This window comes from Platichthys flesus, chromosome 17 (genome assembly GCF_949316205.1).
Source record: "Platichthys flesus chromosome 17, fPlaFle2.1, whole genome shotgun sequence".
In the NCBI taxonomy this organism is placed as follows: Eukaryota; Metazoa; Chordata; class Actinopteri; order Pleuronectiformes; family Pleuronectidae; genus Platichthys; species Platichthys flesus.
In genome coordinates this window covers 2,908,016-2,925,114 of record NC_084961.1, presented here as the reverse complement: position 1 = coordinate 2,925,114, position 17,099 = coordinate 2,908,016, and the positions used below count along the sequence as shown (strand labels likewise).

The window sequence follows — 17,099 nt, the reverse complement described above, 5'->3', positions numbered from 1 at the left end:
ATACTGACGTCCACCTCTTGTGACCGTGAACAGGTGCAGTCGGCTCTGGAGGACATGATGCAGGCCGAGTGTCCCGCTGAGCTCCTGACCACCGAGGGCAGCGATGTGAAATACTTCAAAGATTTTGAAGGCGACAACTCTCAGGTCAGCGAAGGCAAAAGAAGAATCTCTGTTCTCTTTAATCAGTAAAATCGAATGAGAAATGCAACTAACGCTATTGGGTCAAGCTCAGGTAACTTACCAGACCAGTATCTGAATTGGCGTTTTTGTTTGCTCACCAGTTTGATTCTGCTGCGGAGGGGACTCCAGTGAAATACTCTGGTTTCTGTGGCCTGTGGTCACTGAAGAACGCCCAGGTCCTTTTCAAGGAGAGCTACACTCAAGAGTCCGGTAAACAATATGGACAAATCTCACTGGACTCATATTCCACGGTAAATACATCTGGTAATACACATGTTATAAGCCTTGCTGGTTTGAACACAGTCTGGAATTTAACCTTTTCTGTCATCGTTCCAGCTTTGTTTCGCCTATAAAGGAATGTTGAAGGAAGAGGTTGGAATTAAATTCTCCTATCGCAACAGTCAAGGCAAAACCACAACACAGACCTCGAAGATCAGCACAGTCTTCACCAAAAGCCAAAAGTCGGTTAAAATCTATAAAATGTGACTGTTGATTTGTCAGAAACTGTAAAAAACCTTTCTTGAATAACTTTGATTGTTCTTTCTTCACAGATGGAGTTATAAATGCATGGACCTGCTGAGTTCTGTGCAGACAGAATACATCGGCAGCCGGTACAACCTGCTGGAGCTCTACCTCTACCAAGACGTCTCCGGGTCGGACTTCTACGTGGACGCCGTTCACATCGGAAAGACGCCGACCACAAGGGATGAGAATGGTACACAGCTTATTTAATATCCCAGTCAACTGTGCAAATGTTAATTAGTTAATTAGTTTACTGTTAATTGCATGTGAGAGACAAAATAGTTAATCCAGTACAACATTCTTTCTTGAATTTCATAGTTATTCTTATAAGAAGGACTGATCACTAATCCCAAGACGTTAACGTTCAATATTTAACTTTGAGGATCTGTGTTGTTTCTGCCAGTCGTGACCCTCATGAGGAGGCCTCCACCGTTTGAGCACGTGGGACGTTTCTTCGATGAGATCTCTGTGACCAGAGACTCCGCTGGTTCACAGATTAGCTACAGGATTAAAGCCACGCCTGTGGATTGTGCTTTTGATTTCCAGATGATAGAAGTCGGCTTCCTGCAGGTAAAGGATCAATTAACTTATATTTAGAGAAACTGTCTCATATTACTTACTTAGTACCTGCAGATTCCTGCATTGGATCAATAGTCGACTGCAGGAAGAAGCAGATTAAGTGTGTGTCTAGTTTAGCTTCATTTTGTTATTCAGGACCAGGAAACCCACATTAGGATAATGACTAATATTAAGCAAGCAAGTGGCAGCCGTCTGTAAGTTAATCAGACACTCCTCAAAACATTAAGCTCCCTACTTACAGTAGGCAAAATGTTTTCTTAATGTGATTATTATAATTTTTGTTGTTAAATTTCAATCAGTAAAAAAGGAATTTAGCTGGTGAAATCCTAAACTCTTTGGATAAAAATTCAAAGAATAAAAGAGTATAAGTGTGTGACAGAAGACGGGTGATTCCCATTCGCTCTGGTGCAGTGTGAGTGTGATGGAGCAACACTGAGGAGGCTCTAATCCGCCCGGCTTTTGAGTCCTCGGTAATAAAAATCCAAATAAGGAAAAGCCTGAGGTCGGAAATGAAACCTACAGCATCAGGTCTTTGAGTCAGCGTGCCATCCAAATTAAAGTTTCATTATAGGGTCTGTAATAAAAGTCAATACAAGACTTAACAGAGTAGCAGGATTCATCCAGGTCATGATTCTCAAAGCAGTTACACTAGGAGACGAGGATTTGTCAGAGCAGTGAGCAGCGTGAATCAGGAACACAGAGGAAGTGACCAGTCGCCTGCAGTCATGTGATACTAGTTGCAGTAGCGGCGCCACAATGACCCGTGTAGAGTGTCATGTCTCAACAGGCTGTACAGTCATCATTTACCGAACAGATTTCAACAGAATCAGGGACGACTGTTACGACAGTCGATCCATCATCATTCTGCAGTTTTTATAAAAAAAAATAATCCTTGTGCCTCTGTGGTTTAGTTTTTGTACAAACAACTTCATCCTTGAAAATACAAAATAGATTTTTTTTCAACTAAGCTGAGAAACAAGGTTAAATATTTTATTATTTAATTTCTATTGTGATACCGACCGGTTCAACAGCTCACAGCTTTTATCTCCTTCGCTAGTTTACAGCGTCCTTTCTTATTTTAGAACACCAAACTACACAAGGTTGTGTATCAGTTGAAATGGAACAGGTGTCTTTTGTAACTCTATTCTTTTTCCTCTTCTAATTTCAAAGATGTCTAACAGCAGCGAGAACATGGCCGTGTTCAGGGAAGGAGCCGCCATCGTCACCGTCACTCGGCTGCACGCCGCCTCGCCTCCGCTGACCGGCACATTCGATGTGGAGATCTATGGAGGAAGAGCTGAAGGTAGATCAGAGTGTGATCGCACCTGTGTAGTGTTTGCTCCTATGAATAAACAAGTTCTATATTTATACGAGTCACTATGTGGGAGGTTGTCCTTGTGGTATCGGTGCCACAGCAATGACTTCTTGTTGTTTTATTGACCAAAGCTCCTCACAACACTTCCTTGGGACAGTAACATATGTATTAAAGATTCCAAGTCCCACACACGTGTCAGAGTTCCTTTTACAGGGATGTGTCTAACACAAACAGTGCTCGTTCTCAGGTCTGTCTGTGGACATCAGCGACAAGGACCTGAAGTACGCTCTGGAGGGAATCGCAGGGATGGGACAGGTCAGCGTCTGGTCCCAGGGAACCTGCCGACAGCCCAAGTGGAAGGTCGAGTGGCTCACTAACCCTGGAGGCCAGCCTTTGATCCAGGTCAGACTCCACTGGTAGCATTAGTTATTCATGTTTTTACCATTACAACCTTTTAAGCCCTCAAATCTGATGTGTGTGTTTATATATTATTAAAAGTTCTTGACATCTCTTTCCCATCTTTCTTCATTCTTGTCTTCATTCTCAGAATATGAGACCTTGAAGTTGACACTCTTTACTTTTGGGTCAGGATTAATCCAAACTCTTTTCTGCAAAACCAAATATTTGATATGATTTAATACCAATATTCTACTGTCTCTCTCTATTTTATCTTAATTTATTTGTATTCATTTGTGTTTTTTATTGCATCAAATAGTTTTTATCTTTAATTTGGGGAAAAGTCCTGTTAATAAGATGCAGCGTCTCAGTAAATATGAATGTGAATATTGTGTATTAGTGTTTATTCACTCTGAATATCGCCTGTTCTGACCCGATTGTGTCTTATTCTCATTGCAGATCAACAGCTCCTCAGTTGTGGGAGGAAACGCAGTTGTTAGCGCTCAACAGAGGAGAATGGGAGGACTGTATATTTACAAACTGGGAGGAGACTTCTTCCGTGTCTTGGAACTTAAACCACAGGTAAAAAAATGATTCAAACAGCCTCTGGCACATTTGGATTTTGGTTTGGCCATTATTCACCTGTCAACCGTGCTGTGTTTTTCCTGTTTGAATAAAGCTGTGGTTCAATTTTGTGCCTCCAGGCAGGAATTCATTCCACTTAGTTCTTAGGTCTTTGTGTCGAAGTGATTGACATCTGCACTCTTCTATTATCCCTTTGTAATTCCCCTGTAGCATCTTCACACGCTTCACACTATTCTTGATGAGGAATTTTCTTTATGATCTTCACAGGTGGAGGTTTCCATCAACGGCATTCCCTCAAAGTGTGCTGGGGACTGTGGGTTTGAATGGTCCGAGGGGAAGACTCCAGTGGTGACTGGGATCAGCCCATCTCAAGGTGAACTTTGAACATATGAGCTGCTTTATTGGGTAAAATGAAATGGACTCGATGAAGGATTTGGTACAAAACACTATATATTATTCCAAAGTGCCATAAATCTGGTGCAGCTTCATATATGGATAACTTTTTAATATTTCAAAATCAAAGAGTAATAAATCAATATCCACGGCCTCCTGTACGTACATGTGATGATGAATGGTACCTCTTCTCTTCAGGATCTAACGGACTGGGGACTCTTCTGACTGTTACTGGGACGGGCTTCGCCAACGAAAACGCCTCCATCATGGTGGGACAGGTCAGGTGCCATGTTGAGCAGACCACATGTAAGTGAGACATGTTTTGACAAGTGACAGCTTCAGGTTGTTGTTATTATTCGGCAGCTTTCAAACAGGAGGAAGTTTTGAATTAAAACTTTTTTGTATTTATTCCAGCGACCTCTCAGGTGTGCAGGCTGGGCCGTGCCAGCGCTGGAACCTACCCAGTGTCTGTCACCTTCCCCTCACTGGGAAACACACGCTACGCGTCCGGCAACACCAGCTACTTCACCTACCAGCTCATCGTGTCCTCCTTCTCCCCTCTGTCGGGGAGTCTGGGAGGTACGGCACATCTCAACCTGTCAAACAGCTGCACTGAAATAAAACCCCCACAAATTATGAGATTATACATGGTTTGATCAAATCGTGACTGAGATCTTCTCTTCTTTTTTCTCAAGGGGGGACTCTGCTGACGGTGAAAGGCTTCGGCTTCAGTCCGAACACCAGTGTGACTCTCGGCAGTGTCGAGTGCCTGCTGGTTTACACCAGTGACACTGAGCTGAGATGCAGAACACCAGCAGTAAGTGTTCAGACTCCCAGTTATATCAACTGGCATTCTACCTCAAGGTTAACACGTGGAGTTTTCATGGCTTCTTTAATTAAATAAGGGTACTGCTCTAACTCTTGCAAACTGTGGCTCCAGGTGGCGAGTGAGGGGATTTAACTAAACTAAAACCCACCAGGAGTCTGCCAGTGACCTAAAGATAATTGTTGGTAAACACAGATGGACGATTTGTCTCCACTTCCTTCAGTTAAAGCTAAAAGCAGTAGTTCTTAAAGCATCAAATAACTGATTAAAATCAGAGTCTTGTACTTTTTACTTTGATTCATATCCAATCTGCAAACATGGAGGAGCTTTATGTCCTTTAATGAAGTCAACCATCAGGAGGCAAACAAGATGATTCAGCTTCACTTCCTCGGGAGCTGTCATGTTGTACATCTTTATATACAACCTCTTTTGTATATAAATACAAACATGGACTCACCTTTTCAGCTCATTGATAAATGTTATCAATCTCAAGGTTCGCTGTCAAAGAACCTCGACTCTAAATAAGGCACTTTTATTTCATTTCATGATTAAAAAGTCCTTCTTCTTTCTTCTGTCAGGGTCTTAATGGATCACAGACGGTGACAGTGACGGTGGGGAACATGAGTGAGACGGCCGACAGCTCCTTCACCTACGACCTGCTGCTCACGCCTGGTGTCACCGACCTGAGTCTGTTCACCTCCACAGTGTTCGGTGAGTTGAGACCAGTGAAATGTTTAATGAACTCTCGGTGAGGAAAGATCCGGACACAGTAAATGGTTGTAGTGAATGTGGCGAATCCAGAAGAGCACTGGGATGTTCTTCTTTTATTTGTGTAGATTCAAAATGGGCAGGATGGGTTTTGTTCTTGAAGGTCAATAGAAATCTGATCTGTCTGTCTGGGATGCTGTCTGTGCTCTGCTTGTCCTTTGTTTAATGAAAAAGAACAGGATGTAATTTCGTGTCCTTCGTCTGTCACAAAACAAACACTGTACAACTCAAGGCACATTAGTGTTTCAGTTCTGAATTATCGACAATGACGATGTTAAACAATGAAGATTATCTTTGTGCGTTTGTCCTGTTGCAAGATCGTGAAGCGTGTGCATTGCCTCTCTAATTGTCGAACAGATCATATCAGTCTAATTACATGTGGCACCAGGAGCTTGGTGTGTTGTGTCAAAATCTTTTGTTGTCGCTAACATCTCCAGAGTTGTGTTCTGGCGTTGTGTTATGTTGACTCACAGGTTTCCTCTGTTTTTTTTCTATTGCTTTTGTCAAACCTTGAGAATCTGAGCTCAGGACATTTGTAATTATAAAAGACAATACAGAAGCATGCAGACGAGAAGTAATCCTGCAGAACATACAGTGGAACATTTCTAAAAGATTCAAAATGGATTTAGTCGAGTGACAAGTGATCATTATGTTGCCAGTTGAGCGACAGAATCATTTTTCCTGCCGATAACGTGTCACATGTTTTTTTGTGTCTCCTGTTTGTAGAACGCCGCCTTCTCACACTCCAGGGTAACTTCCTGGGAGACGGCGGTAATGCCAGCGCCGTGTACGTGGGCGGAAAGGAGTGTGTCCCCGTGCACTGGGTGGAAAATAACATCAGCTGTCACCTGCCTGTGCTGCCGCCTGGTCTGTACAAGGTGGACGTGCAGGTCAAGAATGTCGGATATGCAAAGATGAGGTAAGGCTACTGAGAAAGACACTTAGAAGTACTCTCACATAGTATCTGCTCATTGTACCTACCTCCTAAATATGTTCATCAGGATATGCTCTTAATTCTCAGGGAAGGGAAAACAAATCAGTTCATAAGCTCAACAAATGAGCAGAAAAGAAGGAGATTAGATTGAGTCAGAAATCATGTATAAAAAATAAACAAAACAACACTGTACTCTTGTAGCTGCTGGAGGTGGAGCTTGTTATAGTCTCAAATACATTAAGTGAGTAAATGTGTTCAGGTATTAGCTTTTTTTGAAAGTGTAAACTGTTCTTAATAGTATTTAAAACTTAAATAAATGCACAAAACATTAATTTCTGTATAAATATACAGAATTCAACCCATATTTATCTATATATACAAGACAGGATATTAAAACCCTAACCCTAATCTGTATGGATTTGACTGATGATTTCATTTGGTTTAGCCTGAATAGAAATCTTCTTGTGCACACTTCTCTTGAGGCGACCACCAGTGGGATAGTGATCAACTGAACTTTTTTATTTCCGACTCTTTCTGTTTGTGGTTTCATAGAAACGGTTTGAATGGCACCATTGAATACATCCTGGAGGTCTACAGCATCTTCCCCCTGTTGGGCTCCTTAATGGGAGGGACCCGGCTCACCGTCTCTGGTTCTGGTTTCAGTAACAACACGTCCGACAACAAGGTCTCTATCGGTGAGCAACACGACGACCGGGAATTCAAATGCACACGGTCATGATCCATACCAACCAGTGGGACCACAGTGGAACGGGTCTCAGGCTTATGGTTGAAGGGGAAACTACTTCCTGGTGGTCATTTACGGTGAACTCCGTGCAGATATGGAAAAGGTTATTGTGTGAAACCTCACACGTGTTTTCTGTTTGTTTGTGGTGTGACAGGAGAAGCTGTGTGCGACGTGAAGGTCGCCTCCGCCAACGAGCTGCAGTGTGTGATGCAGTCAGAGGAGAAGAGCCACACCGTCACCAATCAGGGATCCCACAGAAGTACGTCTACGTCTCCGTCCATTGTTCGTTCGCGTGTCAAAACTGAATCTGAGCAAAACGAAAACTGAGCTCCACAAGGTCGAGGATTAACTTACAGAAAACTGCTGCGAGCCAAGAAGCTGTCACCTGCAGCTTAAACGTGGCGGCGCCTGGAAACTGTCCCAAAGAGACAAGGACAATGTTAAAGAATTAAAAAAAACTGTCTGAGCCGTGTTTTTCCATCATAAGCCACATTTCAAATAGGATTTACAAGTATTTAAATGAGACGTTCCTTAACCTAGAGTAATGAAATCTCCTGTGTGTGTGTGTTGATCTGTCAGTCACTAACTTTAAATGTGTCTGTGTGTGTCCCAGCTTATGGACAGGGATACGCATGGAGTCCCGCCTCAGTCACAGTGCAGGTCGGGGACACGGTGATGTGGCGTTGGGAGGCACCGGCCTTCCAGAATGTGGGATACAGGGTCTTCAGCGTTTCCAGCCCCAGTGGCACCACATACGAAGGAGGAGCATTCACCAGCGGAGACACCAAAACCAGCAAAGGTAGAACCACTAGCTCATCAACAGAGGTCCTATGGAGAGTTCAGCAGCAAAATACTCTCATTCACTGTGTTACTGAAGAGGAAATGATGTACTTAAAATGGCCTGGCTTTCAGTTTAGTGACAAATGTATGTAAGAGTTAGAATTTTCTAAGATAGGAATGAATGTATAAGCCTTTTATTTGTAATTCTCATTTCCCATTTCCCAGAATGTCTCAGAAACTGACAAACACATGTGAGCATCCCGCTGAATGAGAAGAGAAATTAAATAACAGTGAAGCTTTATCGTTCATGCAGCTCACGCTAGCTTGCAATGCATTATGGTCCATCGTCACTGTAGCTGCGGCCTTAACGCGACCTTGCCTCGTTGACATCTGATGGTTCATTCCGTTTAAATCGGATTATCAAACAGCGCTTAAACATTTGCCGTGACACACGAGGAATGTGATGCAGACTTCATCAGGTGTCACACCTTTTAATGAATCCACACCAAGTATGCTTCAAGGCTTTATGTGAGATAATTACAGTCCTTGTCTCCCTCTCTCTCTTTCCCCAGGGCACTTTAGCTACCGCTTCACCGCCCCCGGCGTGTATTACTACAGCAGCGGTTACATCGACGGAGCCAACGCCAAGCTGCTGCAGGGGGTCGTGAAGGTCGAGGCCCGGCAGCAGAAGATCAGCAAGGTGTCCGTCACAGTGGAAGGGATCGAGGCCAGACACGTGACGGGAGGTAAAGATACAGATGTGGATAAACAAAAAAGCTCCCACTCAGAAACTTATTCTCCGGCAAAACTGAAAATGTAAAAAAAAACAGAGGTCTGGTCAGGTTTTTCAAAATAAAAGACCATAAAACATCTCCCCTCCAGGTTCCCGTCGTGTTGCCAGAGATGCCCCTCAGTGTGTGGCCAGCCCGCAGTGCCCCAGCGCCAATCAGACTTCAGACGGCCTTTCCTTCGGCACCTCCAGCTGCTCCACCCCCACAGTCACCTCCATCTCCCCAAACCAGGGCACCTATCACCAGGTCATCCACATCCAGGGCAGCGGCCTCAGCGACACCGCCTGCGCTAACGAGGTCGGCCGTGGTTTCAAATTACTCATTAATGTGAATGTTTAAAATGCAGTAGCAGCAAAGTACTTTCAAAATATTTATATGTAGCTTATAAATGAATAAATACAATATTGTTACACTTACTCTTAACTAAAATACAAGAATATGCTTCGTGTTGTTCAGTCCAACTCAAGTCTTCAAGCATCTCTCCTGCTATTTGTTGATAATAATATTAAGAAATATTATTTATAAAGAACCTTAATAAGCAAAGTTTTAGATTAAGTATTGAACACAAACAAGAGCCGCCAATTAAAAGCGGTTTGAAGATCACTCAACATTAGGAAAGGAAATACAAGAATAAAAATGTTACAGATTAGAAAATGTAAAAACCAAATGAAAGTTAAGAAATTCTAAAATATGTCTCTTCTTAACGGATGACTCTCGTTGTGTTGTTCTCGGCCTTGAGTTCGGCCCCTCAGTGTTAAAGTGAGTTGTGTGTCCTGCAGGTGACGGTGGGGGATCAGCCCTGTCAGGTGATCAACAGCTCTCAGTCGGAGATCTTCTGCCGGCTCAGCCCCGGCAGCGAGCTCGCCGTCGGTGTCGCCCTCCCCGTGTCGGTCCGAGTCAACAACCTGGGCTCTGCCATCGTGGCTGTGGCCAATGAGCTCGCCCGCCGCTTCGTGGTCCTGCCCACGGTCGACTCCCTCTCCCCCCCGCTCGGCAGCACCACGGGCCACACCAGACTCTCCATCCACGGCTCCGGCTTCTCCGCGGGTCAGGTGACCGCAGCCGGCAAGGCTTGTGTGTTTGTGTCGGTCAACTACACTTGTATCGTGTGCGACACTTCTCCCTCTCAGCCGCACACCGGTGACGTCACCTTCCAGACGGGCAGGATCCAAAGCTCCTGTCACTCAAACTGCTCCTTCATGTACTCCTCCTCCATCACTCCCACCGTCACCGGCGTCTCCCCCGACGCCATCAGTGGACTCACGGCTGTGAACGTCTCCGGCTCAGGGTTCGGCAGCCGCGTGGACGATGTGGTGGTTTTCGCCGGCAGCATCGAACTGGCAGTCACCGCCGTGTCAGACGCCAACGTGTCGGTACGAGTGGACGCTCTCCCCGCAGGCAGCCACCCGGTCAAAGTCATCGTGAGGAGCAAAGGCCTTGCTTCCGGTCAGCCCACCCTGAGCAGCCGGGCCCAGGCCGCCCTGAGCCCCAGCCTGGGCAGCACGGCAGGAGGAACTCGTCTGGTCCTCACGGGGAACGGCTTCGCTCCGGGGAACACCAGCGTGACGGTCGGGGGACAGGTCTGTGAGATTCAGGAGGCGACGCCGGGGCTCCTCCGCTGCCTGACGCCTCCTCACAGCGAGGGCCAGGTGGCCGTCAGCATCCGGGTCCTCTCTGTGGAGTATCCTCCGCTCAGCTTCATGTACTCCTCAAACCACACTCCCAGCATCAGCTCCATCAGCCCCACCACCGGTAATTATCCTCCTCCTCTTCATGTGTTTACCTGAATAAAACCACAAAATGCTCAGTGTCCCTGCTTGTTAAATACACCTCCATCTAATCCTGTGCCCCCCCCGGTCTTGTGTCCCCCCCCCCCCCTCTGTTTCTGTCCCACAGGGCCGAGCGGTTCAGTCGTCACTCTGACAGGATCAGGATTTGGAAACGACTCTCAGCTCATCTCCGTCACCATCAACCACGAGGCCTGCAATGTGTCCGCGGCCTCCGACACACAGGTCCAGTGCACCGCGGGGGACAACCCCGGGGGGACGTACGGGGTCATGCTGAATCACCGGGTCAAAGGTCACGCCCTGTCAGGGGTCACGTTCACGTACGAGCTGACTCTCAGCGGCGTGCAGCCCGACCGGGGTGAGAAGAGACACGGAGAAAGAACCAGGCTGTAAACTCTGATGAACCTCGAATGTTCCTCTGATCTGATCTCTCATCTGTCATCAGGCAGTTACGGTGGCGGAGCTCTGCTGAGCATCCAGGGCTCCGGCTTCGACCCGCACAACTCCACCGTGACCGTCTGCGGGGGGGAGTGTGAAGTCGACAGAGACATGTCCACGTCCACACGTCTCTACTGCCAGTCTCCATCCAACAACAGTGAGTCTAGGCTTTCTAGTCTTCTTTATTTGACCCAGATAAAACAGTCAATGTCACAATCAATGAAATGATATGTAATAGAAATATGACCTGTTTCAGTCACAGGCTGCACAACAGGACCTGAGCTCTACTCAGAGCTGGAACTTTGTGTAAAAGGGTTCAAACTCAGAGCTGAGGTCACATTCACAAAGAATGTGTCTTTACTGGTTTATGTCATCTTTAGTTACAGACACACACGGTCTAATGGAGACAGACTATGTCCTTGTCAGATTTTCACCACAGTGGAAATTGACAGACAGCTCAGACAGGTTGTTGTCTTCGTACACGCATCTTAACTCTTCCCATCCTTGTGTTGTGGCATGTGTGTGTCTGCCCGTCTGTCTGTCTGTGTGTGTGTGTGTGTGTCTCGTGTCCCGTCAGGCACACAGTCAGAGCTGAGCTGCGTGGTGGCTGTGATTAACCAGCTGGACGCCGTCAACATGTCAAACGGCTTCACCTACAAATCTCAGCTGACGCCAGGCATCACCGAGGTTTCTCCGAGGAGAGGAGGCACGGCCGGCGGCACGCGGCTCACAATCACCGGCTCCGGTTTCAGGTGCGGTAGAGGAGCTGCTCCTCCGGTGAACAAACACACAATACACAGACACACCCAGAGTGGAGGTCCAAGAAGGAAACGCTCAGGTTGCATGACACAACTCCTCTTGTCTCAAAGGATGTCTTTATGTCAATGGGATTAATGTGAGGACATTTAATCACATTCACAAAGTTTATTATTAACAAAACAAATTAATAAAACAACAATGCACAACTTTATACATGCATACACAAAGTCTACTACATATTAACACATTAATCTTGATCTGCTAGTTTGTTATTTTACATACTTTAGATAACTTAACTTAAATGTAATGTGTTATATTAAAAAATCATAGTATATTTAAAAAAATATTGTTCTATTTTATTGTAGAATCTTTCAATCCTGCACATGATAGTATTATATTGTTATTTTATATCTATGCCACATAAAACTATAATGAACAACTCATATTGGAACATAAAGGGGATAATGTAGTAAATTAAACATTATTTTGTGTGATAAATATTATTGTTATTTTATAGTAGGATATTGTATGTTAAAGTAGAGTATTATATAAAATAACATATCTAATGTGCTGTTCTCTTATTATTATGTGGTGTATTATGATTACATGTTTATAGGGTTATTTATTATTATTATATTGGTCATCCATTCATCTACATGTTGATATATTGATCTTTAATTCTCGTTCCCTCATCTTACAGCACAAACGTGAATGAAGTGAACGTGACCATCGCCGGCTCCGTGTGCGACGTCCAGTCCGTGAACAACACACACATCGTCTGTGTGAGCGGCGCCCAGCGGCAGTCGCAGGAAACCAAAGTCCGAGTCAGCGTCGGAGACCGAGGCATCGCCAAGACGGTGAGAGACGACCCGGGGGCACATCGTGTCCGTCTCGTGTCCACATCCACAGTGTGTCTCATCCGGTGTTCGTCTCTTTCTTCAGGACAACGCAGACTTCTTCTACATCGACGTGTGGTCGTCCAGGTTCACGTGGGGGGGGCTGTCTCCTCCAGAGAGGGGCACGTTCGCCGTCATTACCAAAGGCCAGACCATCCTCCTGGACTCCAGCACCCCCGTGCTCAAGATGCTTCTTATCAAAGGTCTTCACTTCTGTCATGGATTTGCAATGATAGACAGAAATTATTTAAAATTCTGGTTTGATGTTTCTTCCTTTCTCATCTCAGAAGTGAAAATGGCTTGTTTGGGAGCCTTTCTGAATTCTGTCCATGGGATAATATATGTTATTATACACACAGACATGTTTCTGCTCCACACCAGACGCCACTCAACTGTTGATGTCTCAGTATTCGTTCTCTGACCTGCTGATCCTTTGTTCTCAGGAGGAACGTTGGTGTTTGACGAAGCGGACATCGAGCTGCAGGCAGAGAACATCCTCATCACAGAGGGAGGACGTCTGCAGGTTGGAACGGAGGAAGAGCCTTTCCAGCATCAAGCCATCATCACGCTGCATGGGAACCTGCGCTCACCTGAACTTCCTGTTTACGGAACCAAGACGCTGGCTGTCAGAGAGGGGGTGCTCGACCTCCACGGTATAAACACACACAACAAGAAGCTCCAACTTGACATTTATCTGCTGTTTCAATATACAGACACACAACACCGCTCACACATAAACGCACAATCATCGTCTCCCTTGAATCAACAAATACAAACATTTAAAAAAACTGAATTACTTAGAATCACTGACCCAAACACTCCAAAACCCAGATTACATGTCACCATGTCACGTAATGTTAAGATGAAGAAGTAATTTGAGTTGTGTGTCCTGAAGCAAAGTTATTACTGGTGACACCTCACCTGCCCCCACAGGAGAAAGTCATTGTTCACAACCTGTTTCTCCAGGTATCCCTGTTCCCCTCACCTGGACCCACTTGGCCCAGACTGCGGCCGGCGGATCCAACACGCTGACCCTGATGAAGGCGGTGACCTGGAAAGCTGGAGCCAAGATCGTCATCGCGTCAACCGGGGACAGGTAGAGCCCGGCCTAGAACACATGCTTGTACAAAGAGGAGTTGATCCGGGGGAAAACTAAATACAATAAATCATCTTTATGTGTTTAAAGCTTTGTGAAGGGCTGTGATCTTTATTTCATCACGTTTGAATCCACCGTGGTTTGTTTTGTGTTTCCAGGCACAGTCAGAGAGAAAACGAGGTGAGACACATCGCCTCAGTGTCCGCTGACCAGAAGACTCTGACCCTGACCGAGCCGCTGCAGTACACTCACCTCGGGGTGAGCGTCACGCTGCCGGACGGCACGGTGTTCGATGCCCGAGCGGAGGTGGGTCTCCTCACCAGGAACGTGGTGGTGCGAGGGGCTGAGCACGAGGAGTGGAAGGACAAGATCGAAGCCTGTCCTGACGGCTTCAACACAGGTGCTGAGTTTATTTTTAAATTCTATCACATTGAATTTTACATTAAATGAGACTAAAGGGTGACTTTCACAATCGGCTGTAGTATATCATATAGAATCACTTTTTTCTTGGTGTTATCATCAATGATTTATCAATATCAAATCAAATCAAGCTATTTTAACTGGAACCAGAAAATAGCTTTTGAAGAAATTGATTTAAGAATAAAAACTCGATCTACATTGTGCAGTTGAACAACCTGGACGTGTGTTGTGGGCTTGACTGTGGGAACCAATCAGGCTGAAGAAGCTTTGAGGTCTAACGAGTTTCTCTCGTTGTGCTGCAGGTGAGTTCGCCACTCAGACCTGTTTCCAGGGCCGGTTCGGGGAGGAGGTGGGCAGCGACCAGTTCGGAGGCTGCATCATGTTCCACGCACCCCGACCCAATGAGAACCTTGTGATTGGCCGAATCGAACATGTTCAGGTGAAATGTCTTGGATTCTAAAATATACTTATATTTTTCTGAATCCCACACTCTTTTCATGGTTTTCCCTTTTGTTTTGTGGTATATTCAGCTAAATAGATCCCTTTAACATAGGTATAAACAAAAATCAAATGTTTAAGCATGCAGCCCCCATCTTCAGATTCTCCGTAATTCTTCTATGCATTTTTCTCGTTAGTTCTTTCCCCTAGGGAATGATCTCACCTGTTAATGGATGAGTATAGAAATTGGGTTTTTGTCTATTAAGCACAAGGCATGGCTTGACCCCTGCAAATTCAGGCTTTATTATTGGCATGTGAATGTCTCCGGGTATACCATGGTGCTCATCCTGATCTGTGAACTTCTTTGAAATAAAACTTTACTATACAAGCTAGTTCTGGATCCACGGAATCCTTCCTTCAAACTTCACCATCATCGACATCTCGGCTGCCCAGAATATACGATAGTTTTTACCTTTTAACACTTTCAAACATTAACATTTGAAGTCTTGATGTTCTTGTGCCACAGATCTACAACGCAGGCCAGGCCTTCAGGCTGGGCCGCTACCCCATCCACTGGCATCTGATGGGAAACGTGGACTACAAGTCGTATGTGAGGGGCTGTGCGATCCATCAGACTTTCAACCGAGCCGTCACCATCCACAACACGCACCGGCTGCTGGTGGAGCGCAACGTCATCTACGACATCATGGGCGGGGCCTTCTTCATCGAGGACGGCATCGAGACGGAGAACATCCTGCAGTACAACCTGGCCGTGTTCGTGAAGCAGAGCACCAGCCTGCTGAACGACGACGTCACCCCCGCCGCCTACTGGGTCACCAACCCCAACAACATCGTCCGCCACAACGCTGCGGCCGGCGGCACCCACTTCGGGTTCTGGTACCGCATGCACACCCACCCTGACGGCCCGTCCTACGACCCAAACGTCTGCCAGAAGAAGGTTCCCCTCGGGGAGTTCTTCAACAACACCGTGCACTCTCAGGGCTGGTTCGGCATCTGGATCTTCGCCGACTACTTCCCCATGAAAGGGGGCGGCTGCCGCTCCAGCACCCCCGAACCTGCAGTCTTCAAGTCCCTCACCACCTGGAACTGTGAGAAGGGAGCCGAGTGGGTCAACGTGGGCGCCGTGCAGTTCAGCAACTTCCTCATGGTGAACAACGAGAAGGCCGGCATCGAAGCCAAACGGATCATCGCAGGGACCGTGTCTGGCTTTGGAGAGGACGGGGGGGCGACAGTGTCCAACAGCACCATTGTGGGCCATGTAGATGAGCTCGGACTGGGAAGCAGTTACTGCTCGCGCCGCGGCGTCATCCCGCCCTTTGACGACGGCATGAGTGTCCTCAACACCAAGTTCATCAACTTCGACCGCAGCTCCTGTGCCGCCATCGGAGTCACCACCATCGACGGGACCTGCAGCACCGGCTGCGGCGGCTGGGGCGTCAGGTTTCAAGGCATCGGATTTCATAACTCCCCCAACAAGGCCAGCTTCAGGTGGGAGCACGAGGTGCAGCTGCAGGACATGGACGGCTCCCTCACAGGTACACATCTGCTTGTGTCCTCCAGAGCTCACATGCTGTTGAGTCGACTCCAGTGTTCTTCTCCTGTTATTTCACTTCCTCTTCGCTTCTCCGTCTCTTTCAGGAACCATCGACCAGACAGTCGTTGCCATGAGCCCCTTGCTGGACCCCGCCCACTGCTCCCAGAGCGCCGAGTGGAGCCTGGGCTTCCCCGGGGCCGTGTGCGACCACACCGTCCACTTCCACCGCTTGGCATTCAACAACCCCACGCCCAGCTCTCTGCAGGCCAAGGACGCCGTCTTCACCAACGCACACGGTATTAAAACACACACAGTAACTCACCACACCTGTGGGCTTGGCTGACCACCGCTGGTGATTTGTGGGAACTGCGGTAAATACTTGTGCACACTACTACAGGCACCAGTATGGTCCCCTACCTGAAGAAGAGAATGACTCATAAGCTCGGCTGGATGGCTCTGCTGCCCTCCCGGCAAACCTACAACTTCTTCTTCGATAACATGGACCAGATCACCAACATCACGTACCAGTCCAAATTCTACGGCTTCAAGGTGATGACACGTCCGAGTTCGGTCCATGCTTCACCGCGTTCTGCCGACTGACTCTCACGTATCTCCTCCCCACAGTCTGATCAGTATCTGATCATCAACCACAACTTCACCCAGAGTCCGGACAGCTTCCACATCATCGACCGGAGGAACGGGTCGGCGGCGCCGCTGAGCTTCAGCAACAACGAAAACGGAGACTGGTACTTCGACGACAGCTCCAACAACCTCTACTACATGGGTCAGACTCACTCTTCTAATGGTTCTGTTGACCATCGACCCATCATGTGATACTTTTATTAGATCAGATTATTCACTGATTCACTTCTTTGCTGTTTTTCTCATGTTTTACA

At 46.7% G+C, this 17,099-nt stretch overlaps 1 protein-coding gene across 1 annotated transcript in view; it reads left to right on the top strand.

Moving 5' to 3' along the window:
- pkhd1l1.1 (PKHD1 like 1, tandem duplicate 1) overlaps positions 1-17,099 on the top strand; it is a 33,129-nt gene that overhangs the window by 6,930 nt on the left and 9,100 nt on the right. The window contains exons 19-51 of the mRNA XM_062410655.1: positions 34-144; positions 282-431; positions 517-641; positions 732-895; positions 1,106-1,272; positions 2,452-2,584; positions 2,844-2,998; positions 3,452-3,574; positions 3,845-3,950; positions 4,169-4,276; positions 4,385-4,549; positions 4,666-4,787; positions 5,375-5,507; positions 6,291-6,483; positions 7,051-7,193; positions 7,398-7,502; positions 7,857-8,042; positions 8,596-8,769; positions 8,906-9,111; positions 9,594-10,566; positions 10,711-10,959; positions 11,047-11,196; positions 11,617-11,791; positions 12,499-12,655; positions 12,741-12,897; positions 13,138-13,347; positions 13,661-13,790; positions 13,949-14,190; positions 14,513-14,649; positions 15,175-16,204; positions 16,308-16,499; positions 16,601-16,752; positions 16,828-16,987. Coding sequence (XP_062266639.1) covers positions 34-144; positions 282-431; positions 517-641; positions 732-895; positions 1,106-1,272; positions 2,452-2,584; positions 2,844-2,998; positions 3,452-3,574; positions 3,845-3,950; positions 4,169-4,276; positions 4,385-4,549; positions 4,666-4,787; positions 5,375-5,507; positions 6,291-6,483; positions 7,051-7,193; positions 7,398-7,502; positions 7,857-8,042; positions 8,596-8,769; positions 8,906-9,111; positions 9,594-10,566; positions 10,711-10,959; positions 11,047-11,196; positions 11,617-11,791; positions 12,499-12,655; positions 12,741-12,897; positions 13,138-13,347; positions 13,661-13,790; positions 13,949-14,190; positions 14,513-14,649; positions 15,175-16,204; positions 16,308-16,499; positions 16,601-16,752; positions 16,828-16,987 — 6,883 coding nt within the window. The remainder of the gene's footprint in view (positions 1-33; positions 145-281; positions 432-516; positions 642-731; positions 896-1,105; positions 1,273-2,451; positions 2,585-2,843; positions 2,999-3,451; positions 3,575-3,844; positions 3,951-4,168; positions 4,277-4,384; positions 4,550-4,665; positions 4,788-5,374; positions 5,508-6,290; positions 6,484-7,050; positions 7,194-7,397; positions 7,503-7,856; positions 8,043-8,595; positions 8,770-8,905; positions 9,112-9,593; positions 10,567-10,710; positions 10,960-11,046; positions 11,197-11,616; positions 11,792-12,498; positions 12,656-12,740; positions 12,898-13,137; positions 13,348-13,660; positions 13,791-13,948; positions 14,191-14,512; positions 14,650-15,174; positions 16,205-16,307; positions 16,500-16,600; positions 16,753-16,827; positions 16,988-17,099) is intronic.